At 40.5% G+C, this 18,859-nt stretch overlaps 1 protein-coding gene across 1 annotated transcript in view; it reads right to left on the bottom strand.

Moving 5' to 3' along the window:
• The window catches only part of LOC126248181 (mitochondrial proton/calcium exchanger protein), a 122,270-nt gene that overhangs the window by 65,449 nt on the left and 37,962 nt on the right, over positions 1 to 18,859 (bottom strand). The window contains exons 3-4 of the mRNA XM_049948958.1: positions 7,543 to 7,686; positions 6,706 to 6,843 (exon numbers count right to left, since the gene is read on the bottom strand). Coding sequence (XP_049804915.1) covers positions 6,706 to 6,843; positions 7,543 to 7,686 — 282 coding nt within the window. The remainder of the gene's footprint in view (positions 1 to 6,705; positions 6,844 to 7,542; positions 7,687 to 18,859) is intronic.

Below are 18,859 nucleotides of genomic sequence, written 5' to 3'. Positions count from 1 at the left end.
GGAGAGGGCATTGGAGACAGCCACATTTAAACCCACATGCTTCTTTAGGTATGTGGATGACACGTTCGTGATCTGGCCACATGGGATGGACAGGCTCAATGAGTTTCTTGAACATCTTAACTCATGCCACCCTAATATCAAGTTCACCATGGAACTGGAGAAGAATGGCCAGCTGCCATTTCTGGATGTACTAGTCCAGAGGAAAGCAGATGGATCAATTGGCCACAGTGTGTACCGAAAACCAACACACACTGATTTATATCTGCAGGCCAGCAGCTGTCACCACCCTGCACAGAAGAATGGGGTTCTGAAGACTTTGGTCCACAGAGCACATGCCCTGTCAGACCAAGAGAATCTACCTATAGAGATAGAACGTCTCAAAACAGTTTTCTCCAAGAATGGATACACGGACAGACAAATTGAGAGGGCACTCCAACCAGCCACCATACCACAGGTTCCTGAAGAAGACCAAGATGAAACAAAGAAGGTGGCATATCTGCCCTATGCTGGCTCTATTTCTGCCAGAATCAGTAGGATCCTCCGTAAACACAATATCAAGTGTGTTTTCTGTCCATCCAACAAGATTGGGGGACTGCTGGGGAGTGTCAAAGACAACCTGGGGTTACGAAAACCAGGGATTTACAACATACCTTGTCAATGTGGCAGGTCCTACATTGGCCAGACGACAAGAACTGTGGAGATCAGGTGCAAAGAACATCAGAGGCACACTAGATTAAGACAGGTGACTAAGTCAGCCATTGCTGAACACTGTCTAGAACTAGATCATGCCATGAAGTATGAGGATACCAGGATTCTAGCACAAACACCCAGATTTTGGGTCAGTGTTATAAGAGAATCGATAGAAATTAAAATGGCTGACGATCTTATGAACCGTGACACAGGGTACCAGCTAAGCAGAGCCTGGGATCCGGCTCTGGAATTGTTAAAGGAGCAACGGGGCCAGCTGCAACACTGCACAAACAGAAGAACCAGAGACATGGAGATGGAAAACGAGCCCCTGACGGACTGCCAGGAGCACCAGACCGAAGATGGAACACCCAGAAGTGGGACTGGTGGGCGCGGACCACAGAGGGAACATCCAGAGCAGCAGTGGACGAAAAACGGAGCGGCAACGCTCCAACAGGTCGTGGTGAGCGGGCGCGGACCGCAGGGGGAACGCTTGGTACCCCAGACCGTAGATGAAACCCCCAGGAGCGGGGTTGGTGGGCGCGGACCGCAGAGGGAACACCTAGAACCGCAGCGGACGGAAAACGGAGCAGCAACGCTCCAGCAGGTCGCAGGGAATGGGCGCGGACCACAGAGGAAGCGCCTGCAGCCGTTGGTGGAGGGGGAAGGCCATAGGCATAAATACTGGACCAGGTCCACTCGAGGAGCAGTCTCAGGTCGCACCTGATGAAGGTTACGAGCTACGTGATCGAAATATCGTGCAAGTACGACGCTGATATCCGGCAGAACACCCGACAACCCAAGATGTCATTAGATCGCCGGGAAAGCCTGAAGAGCTACAACTTTATAAGTGTTGAGTAACACTTACAAATTTTCTCTGTCATCCAAATCCTACAGAAAATTAAAATTAGAATTTCCACAGAGTAATATCTGCTCTGTGACATAATAATGACACAAATTTTGTAAGAATATTTGAAAGCTTCCTGGTGGGGATCCATGTATTGCAAGAAATATAAATTACTTTTATGATAGCAGAAATTCACAAGCACAGGGTTCCAATTGTTGATATAAGCAGAAACTACTGGTTTCAACAGATTTGGAGGAGACGGAGATTGGTTTTTAACATCCCATTGGCAATGTCGTCATTAGAGATGGAGTACATGCTTGGATTAGAGAAAGATGGGGAAGGAAATAGGCCATGCCCTTTCATCACAGCATTTACCTGAAGCAGTTGAGGGAAATCATGGAAAACCTGAATCAGGATGGGTAGATGCAGGTTTGAACAGTCAACCTCCCAAATGTGAAGCCAGTGTGCTAACCACTGCACCACCTCGCTTGGCCAACAGATTCGTTTATACGACAACTCATCTTATTTCCATATTTTCTTTACACAAGTTATATGACAACTCATCTTATTTCCATATTTTCTTTACACAAATTGACTGCTAATTTAATTTCCTACATGTTTAACATACAGATTCCTATATTTACACAATGTTCAGTGAGGCATAATACACCAACTTTCTTTGACATTCTAGATCATATAAAAAAAAATACAATGTTCATTAACTTTATTTTCTAGTCATCTAACATTCTGATGCATAATGGTAAGCTTATCCATACAAGATCTTTCCATGTGTCACTCAACGTATCTGGACCCCTTTTACAGCTGTCTGTCTGAATGGGGCATTTAACTTAAAAAAGGCTTATCTCTCACACCTATACCCACAGGAATTCTAACTGTGCCACCCCCCCCCCCCCTACATTTATTTTCAGCTGTTGGTTCTGTTTATCCACCTTCCTCCTCTTGTTAAGGTGTAGGCTGTGTCGTGTGCATCTCTTCTCCCAGTGGCAAAAACTGGTGTGGCACCAGTGTGAGCCCCACCTGAACTCAGTAGCAAACCAGTCACAGTTCACATGATTAACTCATCCGATGGCTTTGTTAATCCAGAATTGTGACACTGCAGAACCTCAATGAAGTCCGTATTTATGGGTAAGGTTGCTGCCTCTAGCTTCCCCAGATCACTGCTGATATTGTATTATTATGGGCCAGGCTGTTGCCTGCTCCCCAACTATCAATATCTAGTCTTTTCACTCAAATCTACAGTCAGTACCTTAATAACCTCTATTACCTGGCCAAGCTTCGACTAGGTTTTGCAATAATTGTGATCTGGTACCCTGATCCTAGTTTGCTTTTTTTCTATAGCTGAATGAAGCTCTTCTCCTTTGACAGGTAACACACTATATCTGTTCCTTGGTTCAATTTAAACTAAACCATCCAAATCATTCCCTTTCGCTTCTTTCGATTATCTTTTTCTCACATCCCTTTTCTGCACCCTCTGGTGTAGATCTGTGTTTAAATACATGCATGCAGTCCCGTAGAACAACTTTCCTGTTATATCTTGAAACTTTTAGACTGTGCCATTTGACACTGTGAGTGACTTGTGCTTTTTGTATCTTATCTCTCTCTTGGTATTCACTTGTGAATAATTTCGAATGCTTACAATAACCTTGCTGTGTTTAGGACTCTTGTTTCTAGCCCGCTGTTTCCTATATGAACTTAGTCATTAATGACCACTTAAAACTGTCATTTGTTCCACTGGTCACAATGTCCCTCCACACTGACTGATACTGAACTTTTGCTACCTATTCTGTGTAGGACAGTAAAGTGGACAAGACTATTACTTATACTAACACTGTTAAATTGAATTAGGTATACAATTAATTTAGTTATCGGTCTCTCTATAATGTTAATGATTTCTTCCAGTATTTGTTTATTGAATATTCTTTCAGTTCAGGATCTTTTTGTAGCTGTTCTTCACACCCACATCTCTGCTGGTACTAATTTCATTATTTTCCTCTTTCCCCAGTGGTCACTCCGCACATCAGTGACTTAAAATGCTCCAAATAAATGTCTTGATAATTTTTTTATTGTTTCTGTATTGAGATAAGTTGTTTGTCAATAAATTATTCTTATTTCTGAAGGCTTATTTGGTTACTGCAACTCTTCTTTTAATATTTATTATTCTTCTGTTGTCATTGGTTACCGTGCTTCCAAATTGTTTGTTTGTGTTTATTTTCCATTTATGGTTGTCCATAGCATCAGACAATAGTTTTAATATATAGTTTGTGCCCCCTGCAGAATCTGCTATGACTGTTACGTCATCACCCATACTAGTAATAATAATGAACTTGCAGATTTAGGGGAATCTGAAAGGGTTGTAAAAGAACAGAAATAATACACTGAGGGAAAGGGAATAAAGGTAAGCTAAGGTAAGACTGTGGAAAAAAAGTGGGGAACTTATTAGAATTTCTTTCATCAGCAGTCATTAGAGGTAGAGCACTAGCTCAGCTCAAGGAAGGATATGGTAAGGAATAGCCAATGATCATAGTAAACGAATTGTCTTGGTGTTCCTACAGACTGACTTGATCAATCTTGCTTAGTATCACTGAATGGTGCCTGTATGCATGCTTCCAAAATGTGGTTCCAGAGTCAAATACTATTCCATCACACTTTGTGAACAGAAATTCTGCAATAAAATTGAACTGCATATAATTTATGGAGTAAAGTTTCCCACAGGCAGATATGAAAAATAAGATATTAAAGGCTTTTCTTTTATATGTATAATAAAAAAAGGTGACTTCTGGGTCATGTGTACTGCAAAATGAAACTTACTGGTTGACTGATGAAACAAGAGCTCATTGTAAAAATACACTACATTAAGAGGCATTAACAAAAGGAAGACTAAAAGATCAGGCTGGGGAAGGAAATCAGACCTTTCCAAAGACAGTATACCAACATTTGCCTTAAGCAGTTTATGGAAACCAAGGAAAACTCAAATCTCGATGGTCAAACAGGAATCTGAATAACTGTCTACAACATGATATGCACATTCACATAATCAACATGACCAATATGTCATGTTTAGTGCCACAATTACAATGAGTTGGCATGAAGTGCTGAAATTTTCAAGCAATACATTATTAAGAGAGTACCCAGCAGTTCACAATTTTGTCAATATTTCCAGGAAACTTTTTCTGGATCTCCTTCTTGGAGGGTACCATAGCTGAATATTTATTTAATGAAGGCAGCATTTTTCTTCACTTCTACTGTTATTTATCTGTCACTATCAGTGCAACTTGTGAAGCCGTCTTTAAATATGCTGAATATCTAAATTGGCAGCATTTCCACAATCTGTCTCAATTCATATTAGTTTACAATATGTTCTAGGTGTTTTGATTTTTAATTTGTGCATATTTCCCATCTTATATGCACAAAATAAATATCAAAAAACCTCAAACAATGTGTAAACCAATATGAATTGAGGCACAGATTGCAAAGGCACTGCCAATTTAGACTTTTGGCAAATTTATTCAGAAGACAATGGCTTAATAGGCCACAAACCAATCATGAAAATAAATAAATGACAGCGTAAGAGAAGAAAAAAATACCACATACACTATTTTGAGAGCCAATAAATCTGTGTCTGGTGACACTGCCATTTTTTTAATACTCTTTATGTGTACAGTTATTCCAAATAACATGGATCCAACACATTTAGCAGTGTTTCAGTACATGTTTTTATATTGAATTTCTTTTGTACTGGAACCAAAATTTTTCAGTGTCTTGGCAAAAAATCAAGCCTGTCACTTGTTCTACTTGTAACTGATTCTTGGCTCAGCATATAGCGAGAAGATACGAAACTATTAAACTTAATGAAGTGCACAAAATTTGTGTTAACAACATTATTACTAATTATACTATGCTTAAGTAGTCCATACCTCCTAGAAGATCCAGACAATTTCATGCCTGTGAATCCTCAAGCAACATCCATTCATATTCAACCAGAAGGATATGCCTATGCAATTCTCATGATGAATTACAAGTAAAAAGGGATGTGTTACTGCTTTATTTTGATTGCAATCCCTCTACACCGAGATTCATGCTTTCTTTAGCTTTTATGTAGTTTGTCCCAATGCGGTGAAGAAATGCTTGGACTTTAATTTTTGTGTTACTAACAGACTTGGTATGTCCAAGAATTCTTGAGCTTACGAGAGGGGTCCTATTACAAGGATCTGCTACAGCATTCATTGAAAGCATCGTGCATTCGTTATCTGCTAACTGAACATTTTTCAGTTGAAAATTGCATATGCTCATTTAGTACACTCTGCTTTATGCCTACTGTGGTACAGTTTCCTTTAAAGAAGCTCTCCAGTTTACTTTGTTTACAATGGAGGGTCTCCGCCACATCTGTCAACTTATAATGTAATTTTCATGTAATGAATCAACATATATCTGCAATTCTGGCACAGTTCCTTCATTAAGTTCTTTGATATAACAGGTGGATTCCTGAACTACTTGCTCCATTTGGTTTAAAGAGAAGACTTTCAAAATGGCTTTACAGAAAATTCAATACGATATAGCACTATTGAGAAAGGAGAATCACATATATAGCTGAATGGGTAACATTTCCTAGGTTTTCAATTACTTTGGTGGACAAGTCTAGTATTCAGCCGAACAAGCCTCTCACAACTTCTAACTACTATTCAGACCATTTCTATATAAATATATCTAGGGCTATTCTGTGGTTCAACAGGTATACCATGTCCTAATGTAATTAAGCTGTCGTTTCAATACATATCACCGTTTTAATCAAAGACAAGGAAATGAAATTTAAGAACCTCTACATGTTAAATGCACTTTCATTTAGGACATACTTCTTGTAACTCTTGTGTAGCAGAGAGTGCAATTCCAGAAGCTCATGGAGAATCTGACTAACTTAAGAGTTTCAACATACTTTACTGAAATAAACAGTTACTCACAAATTCTTTTGACTTTTCGTTTTCCAAAAATCACAACTTAAAATGATATTAACTAATACAGTTTTCTTCTGACCAAGTAATTTGCACTCACCTTACCTTCTTGTAATAGCCATATGTTTAAGAATTTGGATTGGAGCAATTGGATCTCTTACTGGAAGAAAAAAAATGTGAAAGTAATTATACACCTAACACTACCTTTACAAAGAAGTCATGGAATTCTTTAGCTCTTTCAGAGCTGTGTCCCTTTCCTTGAACAGCCATGTCATCCAGCGTTTTCTGAAGAAATTTTGCCATTTCAAGCTTCACTTTCAATGCTTGTTTCATTTTATCCTCCTGAAAGGTAAACAAAATGAAACATTACATTGAAAGGTCCATGCTATGACAACCAAATGAAAATTTAAAATTATGATTAACTTCACAAGAAATTTTTAGAGACACTAACACTTCCACTTCATAGAGAAATCACTGTAAAAGAGGGTAGATTGTCATTAGATTTCATACATGTCACATTAAATAGCACTGAAATAAACTCACAGAACTGTCTATAAGGGAGTCAAATAAGTACAAACAATTTTCTTTTCCTGTTCTACATCACTGTAATTCTTATTCTTACATTTGTGGTTGGAATCTTCCTTATGTCGGGATGCTGAATTATTGCTTATATTCAGCACATTGCTGTCTTCCATTCACAGTATGCCTAGAAGCTGCTTGGCTGAAAATCATGCTCTTTCTTATTTCCTTTCAGTTACAGAGGATGACATGAGAATTACCTGAAGTATCACTAACTTTCTATCTTTACTGCACTATTGTCATACTCACTTCACTTCATTAATCAATACTATTTTAATATGCATTTACAAAGTATGGGATTTTGTTTCTAGCTATCCATTATTGAAAATTGTTTTATGATTTATTATGTACATTTCAAGGATATTTCTGGGGAAATACTAAATATATATGTAGCCTAATCTTTTATAACTGAAATTCAGTTTTGAAGGCAAACATACTCAACTGCAAACATACTTAACTTACCTTCTCTCTTGCAGTTTGAAATGTTGATGGTAGCATTCCAGGAAATAATTTTATTGCCACTGGTAATAACAGCTCCATAAAGGGTACAATGATGAATACTGAAAATGGGACCAGTCGAAATAAATCTGACACGGTTCTCACCAACTGTAATGAGAAATTTTTTAAAACTGAATTATCTCTTGCTGAAGCACAATTTAACATCATAATTATTTTATAGCATACAGAAAAATCTGACACACACACTTCATCAACAGTTTAAAAATGCGATACCCAGTTACATGTGACTGCAAAATGTGGTAATTTGAGAGAGGTTAGGGATAATGACTGAAGTCGAGGACAATGTTCAACCCAGACATTCATATCTCGCAGGTGTCAGTACCTCTAGGGCAATTTAACAGGATGGATTGCCACACAGGAGACAAATGAGATGGGCTGCTCACCAAACCGGAGATGTTGCTCTCAGGCCCTGAGATTTAGAAGTACTCATTTCTAGTTGAAAAATGATGTCAGTTTAGATCTTCCAGCTCACATATCAGGAAATTCTTTGGATACGGACAGGATTGTATACCATGAGTAGGGCTGTACGATTTCCTGGGACATCAATATTCTGACCCAGGTGAAAGAAGAAGAAGAAGAAGAAGAAGAAGAAGGCATTGTCATGTGACCAAACATTGCCAAAGCAGAAAAACGTAGTAAGTGACAGCTAAAATTCCCAAGACAGACTCGGTATTGAACTTTATACATTTGGATCTATAGTCTGGCACTGAGTCACACCAAGAAATAAAAAAATAAAAAAAAATAAATAAATAAATAAAATGAAAATACAAGCAGATACATATGGAAAGCTGTCATTGGACTACAAGACAATGAGAAAATCTTTCAGTGGCAATAAGACATGCATTCTGTGAGCTTAGACTGAAGTCCAGACAATTCACAAAATCTTAAGAGCTTTGCTACACTTGCTCATAATTAACTAAAACAAAGGAAATATTACCACAAACACAACAGACTGGAAGGTCTTCCCATCAAAGTATGAAGCATTAATGGGCCATTTCCAATTCAGAGACAGAGTTACTTTCAATTACATCTTAGCAAGAAAACATCACCGTTAAAGTTCAAGGATGTGTTGACATTCTCATAGGCACTAACATAGTTGGATTCTTGTTGAGAAGTAGATGTTTCTACAAACAATGTCCCACTTCTCAAACACGTAACTGATATTAACAAGTAATAAGTGCTAGCTTGTCACGTGACTATGTAAATAGCACCCACATTCCTAAAGTGTTCATCTGTAAATAATAACCTGTGAGACTGATAATCCCTATATGTTCCAACTCAATCCTGAACACCAAGTAATAAAAGATAAAATGAGTCAGGATCTTCAGTTCATGTTTATAAAATTCACAACTTTTCAATTCAGTTGTCACATAAATGGAAAGAGTTTTCTTGTATTGATTTATTTTATACTTTATTTACTCATTTGATCATTTCAAGTACTGCATAAATATGAGCCTATTTTCTTAAGACAAGTCATAATGCAGGTCAGTTCAGAGTGAAGTGTAACCATAACTTGGAAACTTCTAGAAGGTTCTTGTGGAGGAATACTTTTTCTGTGGTGAAGATACTGCATAGAAAATGTGAGAGAACATCCCTTTTGCAAAAATGGACTTGACCAAAAGAGGTAGTCATGGGGTAAAAAGGAAAATAGTACGGACCTTTAAAATGTATTTTAAAGCATTTTTCTAAAGAAACATGGTTATATTTATTGTGTTGTTTTGGCTATTTGCAGATACTGTTAAACAATTGAGAGGCAGCCATTTAGCAATGTAGTAAATTAAAGTCATATCTGTGCAAGTTCCATGTGGCAAGACCAATAGCACAAAATCAGGTAACTGAGTTTCATGGTGCCACTCACACACTAATGTGTTCTCTGGCTACAATTACATCATTTAGGGAATGGTGACAGGCATAGTGTACAAGAATACACTGTCGATGTTTTTTCCCCTTTTTTATCATCAGTCTTTATTGAAACACAATAAACTGGTATCCAAGATCGCAGGAATTCTTTTCAATCCATGATTACCGGTGCATGCTTGTATGTGATGGAGACAATTAACATTTATAATGTCATCTCTCTTTGACACCTATGTGCTACTCATGACAATTTTGTAAGGCCTGCATGTTATAGGCAACTATTAATAGCATCATTGTTTGCTCTGATGTTGTAACCTGCATGTGTCCTAAGATCCAAAGATGGCGGCTTTAGTTTCACTGAAACCGGTAATCATGGAATAAAAAGAATTCCTGCGATCTTGGCTACCAGTTTATTGTGTTACAGCACCTAGATCGCTCCCACACGAGCACAATGCGCTCCCTACAAAAAGTCTTGAGTCACGTGATGCAGTCCAAGGTAAATTCCTCTCATATTAACATCTTCTCAGAGTAACACTTGCATCCTTCACAATTATTTATTGAATGTATTCTAATCTCTGTCTTCCCCTACAGTTTTTACCTCTTACACAGCTGCTGTAGCACCATGGAAGTTATCCCCCTATGTCCCAAATGTTTCATTATCCTGTCTCTTTTGCTTGTCAGTGTTTTCCGTATGTTCCTTTCTTGATTGTTTATTCTCCAGGTACACCTAATTTTCAACATCCTTATACAGCACCATAGCTCAAGCACTTCTTTTCTCTTCTTATTCAGTTTTCTCACTGACCATGATTCATTACCATACAATACTAGGATCAAAATGTACATTCTCAGAAATTTCTTCCTCAAATTAAGGCTAATATTTGGTACTAGTAGACTTTGTTTGGCCAGAAAAACTATCTGTGACTGTGCTAGTCTACTTTTTTTGTCCTCTTTGCTTTGTCTGTTGTGTGTTACTTTGCTTCCTTGGTAGCAGAATCCCTTAACTTTGATGGTCACTAATTCTGAAGATAAGTTTATCAATAATCTCATTCCTGCTACATCTCATTACTTTCATCTTTCTTCGGTTTACTTCCGCATTCATTAGACTGTTCATTCCATTTAACAGTTCCTGTAATTGTTCCCCATTTAAACCGAGGATAGCAATGGCATCAGCAAATCTTCTCAGTGGCATCTTTTCACCCTGAATTCCACTCCTGAATCTTATTTTTTTTTTTTTTTTAATTTTTAAAATTTTTTTAAATAGCCAGTGTCTAGACCAAACAGTAGGTACAAAAGACTGCATACCTGTCCTACACCCTTTTTAATCCAAGCACTTTGTTCTTGGTCTTCCATTCCCACTGTTCCGTCTTGGTTCTTGCATACATTGTGCGTTACTCATCTTTCCCTACAACTGTGGAGTCAACCTGGTCCCTAATGCCCGCCCGCTACTGGGAGTTCCAGCTATCATGGTGAGTGGTAGAGATTTTAAAAACATTTTCCATAGGTTTTCATAAAATTTTGAAAAAGTTTTTCTTAAGTAATTATTATTATATGGTTTAACTTGCTGTAATGTAAATTATATGAAGCTACTTCCCCACGTCACATTACATTGGAACTGGTGGGTGGTTAGAACAATTTAATACTAACAGAAAAACAAAAGTTGGTGGGGGGGTAAAAAAAGGTTGACTATCACTACCCTTTAGCTTACTTCTACGTTTCTCAGAATTTTGAAAACTGTGCACCATTTTACATTATTGAATGTTTTTTATAGGTCCATGAATCCTATTTATGTGCCTTTACTTTTCTTAAGTCTTGTTTACATTATCAAAAGCAATGTCAAAACTAGCTTTGGTGCCTTTAATGTTACTGAAAGCCCAACTCACAGTCATCTAACATATCTTCAATTTTGTTTCTCATTCTTCTGCGTATTACTCTAGTTAACATCTTTGGTGCACCTGCTCATTAGCTGATTGGATGATAGTTCTTGCATTTGTTTGTCATTGCTATCTTTATGATTGTGTGGATGGCAGTTTTCCTAAGGTCTGATTTTACATGTCTAGTCTCAGATTCTATACAGCAACTTGAATATTTGTTTGGCTGAACTTCCCCAACGCATTTAAGAATTCCCAAGATATGCTACCTATCCCTTCTGTCTTATTTGATAGGATTTTCCCAAAGCTCTGTTAAACTCCAACAAATACTGGATCCCTCTGTCTTCCATATCTATCCCCATTTCTTCTTTTATCATTTAATCAGACATTTCCTCCCCTTTGTACAGGACTTCAATCTACTCTTTCCACCTATTTGCTCTCTCCTCTGTATTTAGTAGTGGAAGTCACACTGTACCCTTAATGTCGATGCTCTTGCTTTTAATTTCAGTGAAGCTTGTTTGGACTTTTCTATAAGCTGAGCCAGTGCTTCCAATAATCATTTCTCTTTCTGTTGCTTCACATTTTTGCTGCAGCTAGTTCACTTTGTGTTCCCTGCACTTCCTATTTATTTCATTCCTGTATTTAACTGAACACATTTGTACTTCCTGCTTTCATTGATCAACTGAAATATGTCATCTATTACCGAATGTTTCTTTGCAGTTACCTTCCTTGTATCTAAGTTTTTCTGTCGAATTTCTGTATTTACTTTAGGACTAAAGGAGACTACTCACCAAACAGCAGAAGCATGTTGTCATTGACAGGCACACACAAAAGAGTACGAAAACTTGCTAGCTTTTGGATTAAATCCTTTGTTATGCTAATGTACAAATACACATGCACATATACGCACCTATGGCCCTACACTGTGTCGGCTGGACACACGATGCTTGGAATTGCGTTTCAGCAGGTGGACTAGGGTGAGATCGGGGTTGTGTCGGATGGGGTGGGTAGGAGAGAGAGGGACAGAAGGCAGGAAGCATGGTTGGGGCGGGCAGCTAGTGGCTTGGGAGGGAGGTGGCAGGTTTGCTGGCTAAGAATATGAGAGGGAAGGGTGGCACAGTTACTGAGGCTAGGAGGGTTACAAGAGCAAAGGATTTGTTACCTGAATAACTGGTGATGGAGGCAAGGATCCAGAAGGTCCAGATTCCACTGGGTGATCAACTTTGTTCTTGGCAACAGTTAGGCAGTGGCCATTCATTCTGATGAACAGTTGGTAGACTGGTTGTTATTTTTCCAATTTTTTGTTGTGGAAGGGATGTATCTATAGCCTTTGAGAACTTCAAATGCATCTCATCATTCCTCAGTACTTCAGTATCCCTTCCATTGCACATCGATTCTTCTGCAAAATTCTCCTAATCTTTAGTCTACTCTTCATCATTACTTAATTGTGAGCTAATCTACATCTGCACCTGGAAATGCATTACAATCCAGTATCTGATATCAGAGTCTTTGTTTGAGCATGATGTAATTACACCTCATCCACATATGATTTTTGAACAGTGTCTTGATATGTGTTGCAGAACTCAATTAGTCTTTGTCCTCTCTCATTCCACTACCAAGCCCATATCCTCCCATAATTGTATCTTCTAGTCCTTTCCCTATTACCAAAATCCAATCCACCATGATTATATCTCCCTTTAGACAATGAAAATTGTTGTGATGACCTCAGCCCTACCTTACTATTCGCAACTAATCCTCCCCCGTTACATCGTTTTCTGCTGCCACCGAAGTTACCCTATTTTTGTCTCACCAGAAATTCTTGCCTTCTTTCCATTTCACTGCACTAATAACCACTACATCTAGACTGCCTTTGCAGTTTGCTTTTCAGGTTTTATAACACCCCCACAGAGTTCAAGCTTCTAACAACTCATACCCTGATCCTTGGAACGTTACTCTTTTGTTAGTTATTAATATTTTTCTCATGATTACCTCCCACTAGGCAGCCCCTCCCAGATATCCAAAAGAGGGGCTAAACCTAAATCTTTTGACAGTAGAAATATCATCATTGCACTTTTTCAATTGGAGGCAACATGTCTTGTGGATACACATTATGTGTCTTTAACACAATGGTTTCAATTGCATTCTCATGCAAGTTTCTTACTTGCCACCTTCATGAAAAGTGTTGGGTTCATGTCTCGTATGGATCTTTATAGCCGCTGGACCACAGGCTTCTCTCCGCTCTCAGTGCTGCTTGGGCCAATGAGGTGTGAGCAGAATCGGCGCGGTGGTGGTGGTGGTGGTGGTGGTGGTGGTGGTGGGGAAGCAGTAGAGGTACGAGACATATGATAACCTGGTCAACTGGGATAGTGACTTCCAACTCAGCACTGCATTGGGGGAAAACATTAGCAAGAATATGAAGTAAGCGCACTGATGGGAGGCAGGATGGTGGCGGCAAATGGAATAAACAGGGCGCACTGAAAGAAGACGCTGGGATATGGTACCCGTAGCTCCCCCCCCCCCCCCACCCCACCCCACCCCACCCCACCATGCACCACCACGCCAATTTCACTCCACTCGTGCCTGATTGGCCTGACTGGCACCAAGGATGCAGAGAAGCCCGTGATTCAGTGGCTACAAAGATCCAAACGAGATGTGAACCTGACACTTTGCCTCAAGATGGCACGTAAAAAACTTGCTGAAACATTGTCAGTATGACACGTTGACTCGGCTGTCAACCCAAGAAGATTATATCAGCTCATATGCTCATTACTGAAAACTGTAATGCACTGATAAATCTAAAGGAGACTTCTATCCAGTAGCGTATATCAAAAGGACAACAATGACTATTATTATATGAGGATAAGTCAAAAATTATCTGCAATGTTGACATAACTCTTCTCATGTTGTTCACACTGATTTCTCTGCTCACATATTTTAGAGATATGCCGTTCTGCTCCTGCTATGAAAATTTGATCCTAATTTCTCCATTTGTCTTCCTCCTGTTGCAGATAGACTGTGGCTGCTCCATAAGTAATTAGCAATAAAGAGGAATAACAAGTAGTAATGCAATTTTTATGGTCAGAAGGTGTATCGGGAGTCACAATCCATCTGCAACAGTGTTTTGCCACAATGAAGTGTCTAGGAAAGCACTGCAAAATTCAAAAATGATCACACTAGTGATACATATGAGAAAGAAGCCAGATGACCATCCACAGCCACGGATGAAGACAACATTGACCTTAAATGACATTGTTCTAGTAGACAGATGAGTGACTATTGATAAAGTGGCACACTGTCTGCAAATTAGTCATGTGTCTGCCTATGAAATCATTCACAACAGACCTGGGTTTCATAAAGTTTGTGGAAGGTGAATCCCGAAACAACTCAATGTTGCATACACAAATGTGTTTCGATATCTGCCAAAAATATTTACAGTTAGACTGCCATGCTAACGAATGTGATGGGTTCGCAATCAGAATCATCACTGACGACGAAACATGGATCCACCACTATGAGCTGGACAGTAAATGGAGTAGTATGGAATGGAAACATCCACAATCGCCCAACAGGAAAAAGCTCAACGCCGAACCACCTACAGGAAAACTTATGCTTACCATTTTTTGGGATGCATAAGGCCCAGAACTGGAACATTACCAGGACAGTGGAACAACAGTAAAACAGTGTGTATTACGGCAAGATGCTTACTGACAAGCTAAAGTCTACAATTTGAAGCAAGTGCCGAGAACTACTGTTGAAAGGCGTTGTGTTGTTACACGACAATGTCTGTCCACATACCACCACTGCCCACAATGCTGAAATGCTCTGGAAACTCAAGTTTGTAGTAGTGGCTTCTCCTCTGTATAGTCCTGATCTTGCCCCTTTCAACTGTCACTTGTTTGGTCCACTGAAAGAGGCATTAAGGGACCATCAGTTCGCCTTTGATTAAGTTGTAAAGGATGGGGTTTGTTTTAATTTATTTTGGGGAACAAGGGCAACTAGGGTGAGACGCACCTGCGTCAGAACCACATAAAACAGGGGGAAAAAAGAAAGGGAGTTAAAAATGACAACACATTAAGCCCAGTCAACGGAAGAAAAGGTCCATAAAATAGACCATAGAGAAATGGACCTTCAATTAAGTTTTAAAGGATGTGGTTTGTTTTGGGGCGCAAAAACAACTAGGGTCATGTGCACACATGTCAGAACCATGGACACGAGGGGGGCACGGGGGAAGAAAGATAGTTACAAAAGGACTGCACATTAAGCCCAGTCAATGGAAGGAAAGGTCCATAAAATACACCATAGAGAAACGGAGATCCTGAACTAAAGATTAAATGTCCTTTATCATCTTGCTACAACAGATAAAAAGTAAAACGCGGTTGACAGCTTGCGCATCGTTCTCTAAAATGGCCAATAACTCAGACAGAAAACACAAATGAGAACATAAGTGGTTAACAAAAGGGATTCTGTCAGGAAATGGTGAATCATCAGAGGTTGAGGGCAATGAGCATAGGGCAGTGGAGCAGCACCACTAGCAAATGGCAATGGCTAAAAAGACAGTGCTCAGTATGCAACCTAGCTAAAATGACCTCCTTGTGGCGAGAGGGCCGAGTGGAGGTCATCTGAGCTGCTGCTGAGAGGCTTAATTCCCCAGAGCTTGTTCGCATGAAGGGGTGACCAGTGGTGATGCCAAAGTGACATCACCTGCTGACAGACGGCAACACAGAGATCATAGGAGGTAGTGGAAGGTCTAGCAAGCTGAGGTATGAGTACTGCAGCCTTGGTAGCAGTGTCAGCGGCCTTGTTTCTCATCAGACTGAGGTGACCAAGAACCCACTTAAACATCACTATGGTTCCATGAAGAATGAGCAAATGACAGCTTTCCTGGACCGGTTGCACAAAGAGATGGACAATGTACAGCACATAGAGACTCTGAAGGGTACTGAGAGATTTGGAGCAGATGAATGCAATTGAAAAGCCTGTGTCACTAGATGTACTGATGGCCTGATACAGGGTGAAGAGCTCTGCTGTAAATACTAAGAGTATTCCGGAAGCCGACACAAAAATTGTTGGTGCCAATGGTGAAGGCACACCTGACACCATAGTCAGCTCAAGAGCTATCAGTATACGCAAGGGTACTATCGCAAAGTTCCGTGCAAAGGTCAAGAAACCTATGGCGACAGAGTGAGTCTCGAGTAGTTAGTTGGTTTGCGGTATAAAGGGACCAAACTACAGGGTCATAAGTCACTTTTTCCTGATGCAAACAAGGCTCAAGGTAAAACAAGTACATTTGGGACAGTAAAAGGGGAAAAGGAACGGGAAACCACACCTAAAAAGGAAATGAATGGAACGAACAAAATATGAGGAAAACGTATACCACAAAGAAAAGTAGAAGAAGGTATTAAAACTATAGAGCAGATGGTCTGGCCTGGCTGATCACAAGAATAAAAGAGGCCACTCTGCAAGACACTAAAATGTCCGCCCCAAAAAGACAAGGCGAGATGAACACATGTAGGAAAAAGACGAACAACAAGACAAATAAATGCAAAGAAAGGGCGACAGAGAGTTGAAATTGAAGGAGTGTGGAGGCCTTGGAGAGATGGCCAAATGCCCACCCTTAGATGGTATGATAAAAACATAAAACTAAATCAGGTGTTGAGGCATTGTCGCCCAGCACTGAAGGTAGGGTGCTGGTAAGCTTAAAAGTCCATTGGGGAGTGGTTAAAATTGGGCTGTCCAGCACGATGTGAATGACGGTCATATGGGAGTCACACCAAGGTGGGCCCTCGTGACGGAGGAGTTAACCATATGTTAGTCACGTGTGGCCAATATGGAGCCAGCTAAGGTGAGACCATTGATGGCAATTAAAAAGAGTGGGACACTTAGGACAGAGCTCTGTGGGACCCCAATTTATTGTGTATGGGGTGCACTGTGGGAAGCACCAACTTGAACTCTTAGAAGTGCAGTGCGACAAAAATTTCTCTGTATAAAAATCGAGAGCGGGCCCCAGAGACACCATTCATGCAGAGTAGTGAGGATGTGGTGTTGCCAAGTGGTATCATAGGCCTTCTAGAGGTCGAAAAAGACAGCAATAAGGTGTTGTAGCCAGGAAAATGTTGATTGAACGGCAGACTCCAGGTACACCAAGTTGTCGACGGTGGAGCATCCTTGGCGAAAACTGTCCTGGGACGAAGTCAGAAGGTCCCGAGACTCAAGGAGCCAACACAACTGCCAGCTCACCATATGTTCCAGCAGCTTGCACAGAATGTTGATGAGGCTGATGGGAGGATAACTGTCAACTTCTAGTGGGTTTTTCCCAGGCTTTAGCACTGGAATGATGATACCATCCTGCCATTGTGATGGGAATTTGCCATTGCTCCAAATGCAGTTGAAGACAGCAAGGAGGTGGCACTGGGAATCCACTGACAAATGATTCAACTTTTGAGAATGGATGCAGTCTGGGCCAGTGGATGTGTCAGGACGGTCAGCGCAAGGGCACTGAGAAATTCTCACTCACCGAAGGGAGCATTATATAAGGCTCAGAGTGGCGTGGAGTGAAAGAGAGCTGCTGTTGTGGGGTGGTAGTTCTCAGATGCAGAGATGCAAGCATAATGCTCAGCAAGACGCTTTGCAATTACTTCTGGATCAGCAGATACAGCTCCATTTGTGGAAACTCCTGTTACACCTGTTAGGTTCTGATAGTCGTAAAGTCGGTGGAGCTTGGTCCAAACCTGGGAGGGGGAGGTTCGTGTCCCAATGGTGGAGACATAGCTTTCCCAACACTCCTGCTTCCTTCGTTTGATGAGAAGGCAAACCTGGGTATGGAGCCGTTTGAAGACAATAAGGTTCTCCAGGGAGGGGTGGCACTTATGACATTAGAGGGCCCGCCGTTGTGTCTAATGGCCACAGTGTTTTCCGGCGACCATCAAGACATTGACTTCCGCTGGGGGCAAATGGAGGAACATGGGATTGCTGATTCAGTTGCACCAACAACGACATTAGTGACGACATGGATTACTTAATCGATAGTGGCATACAACGGATACTCAATGTAAGTGCCCCAGTCAGCTTTGGGAAGAACCCACCTGAGCAAGTGTCGAGATGAGGGACATTGGGGTAGGAGCAGGAAGAGTGGAAAGTGGTCACTACCACCCAAGTCGTTATGTGCTCTCCAGTGGAAAGATAGGAAAGGCCAGAACTGCAGACCAAGAGATCAATGGCTGAATATGTGCCATGTGCCACACTGAAATGTGTGGAGGCACCTATATTTAGGAGGCAAAGATCGAGGTGAGTTAGTAGGTCCTCAAACATCTTTGCCACGGCCATTAACCTTGGCTCCACCCCACAACGGGTTTTGGTGTTAAAATCACACAGAAGGAGAAAAGGTGGGGGTGGGGGATGCAAAATGAGTGCAGCCAAAACATGGGGTGGTGCTTCACAATCTGGAGGGAGGTAGATGTTACAGATGGTAATTTCTTGCATTGTCCTCAGCCTGACACCCACAGCTTCTAAAGGTGTTCGAAGGGGTACAGGTTTAC

Source organism: Schistocerca nitens, chromosome 1 (genome assembly GCF_023898315.1).
Source record: "Schistocerca nitens isolate TAMUIC-IGC-003100 chromosome 1, iqSchNite1.1, whole genome shotgun sequence".
Lineage (NCBI taxonomy): Eukaryota > Metazoa > Arthropoda > Insecta > Orthoptera > Acrididae > Schistocerca > Schistocerca nitens.
The sequence above is the reverse complement of the archived record's forward strand: the minus strand, read 5'-3'. Positions and strand labels throughout refer to the sequence as shown.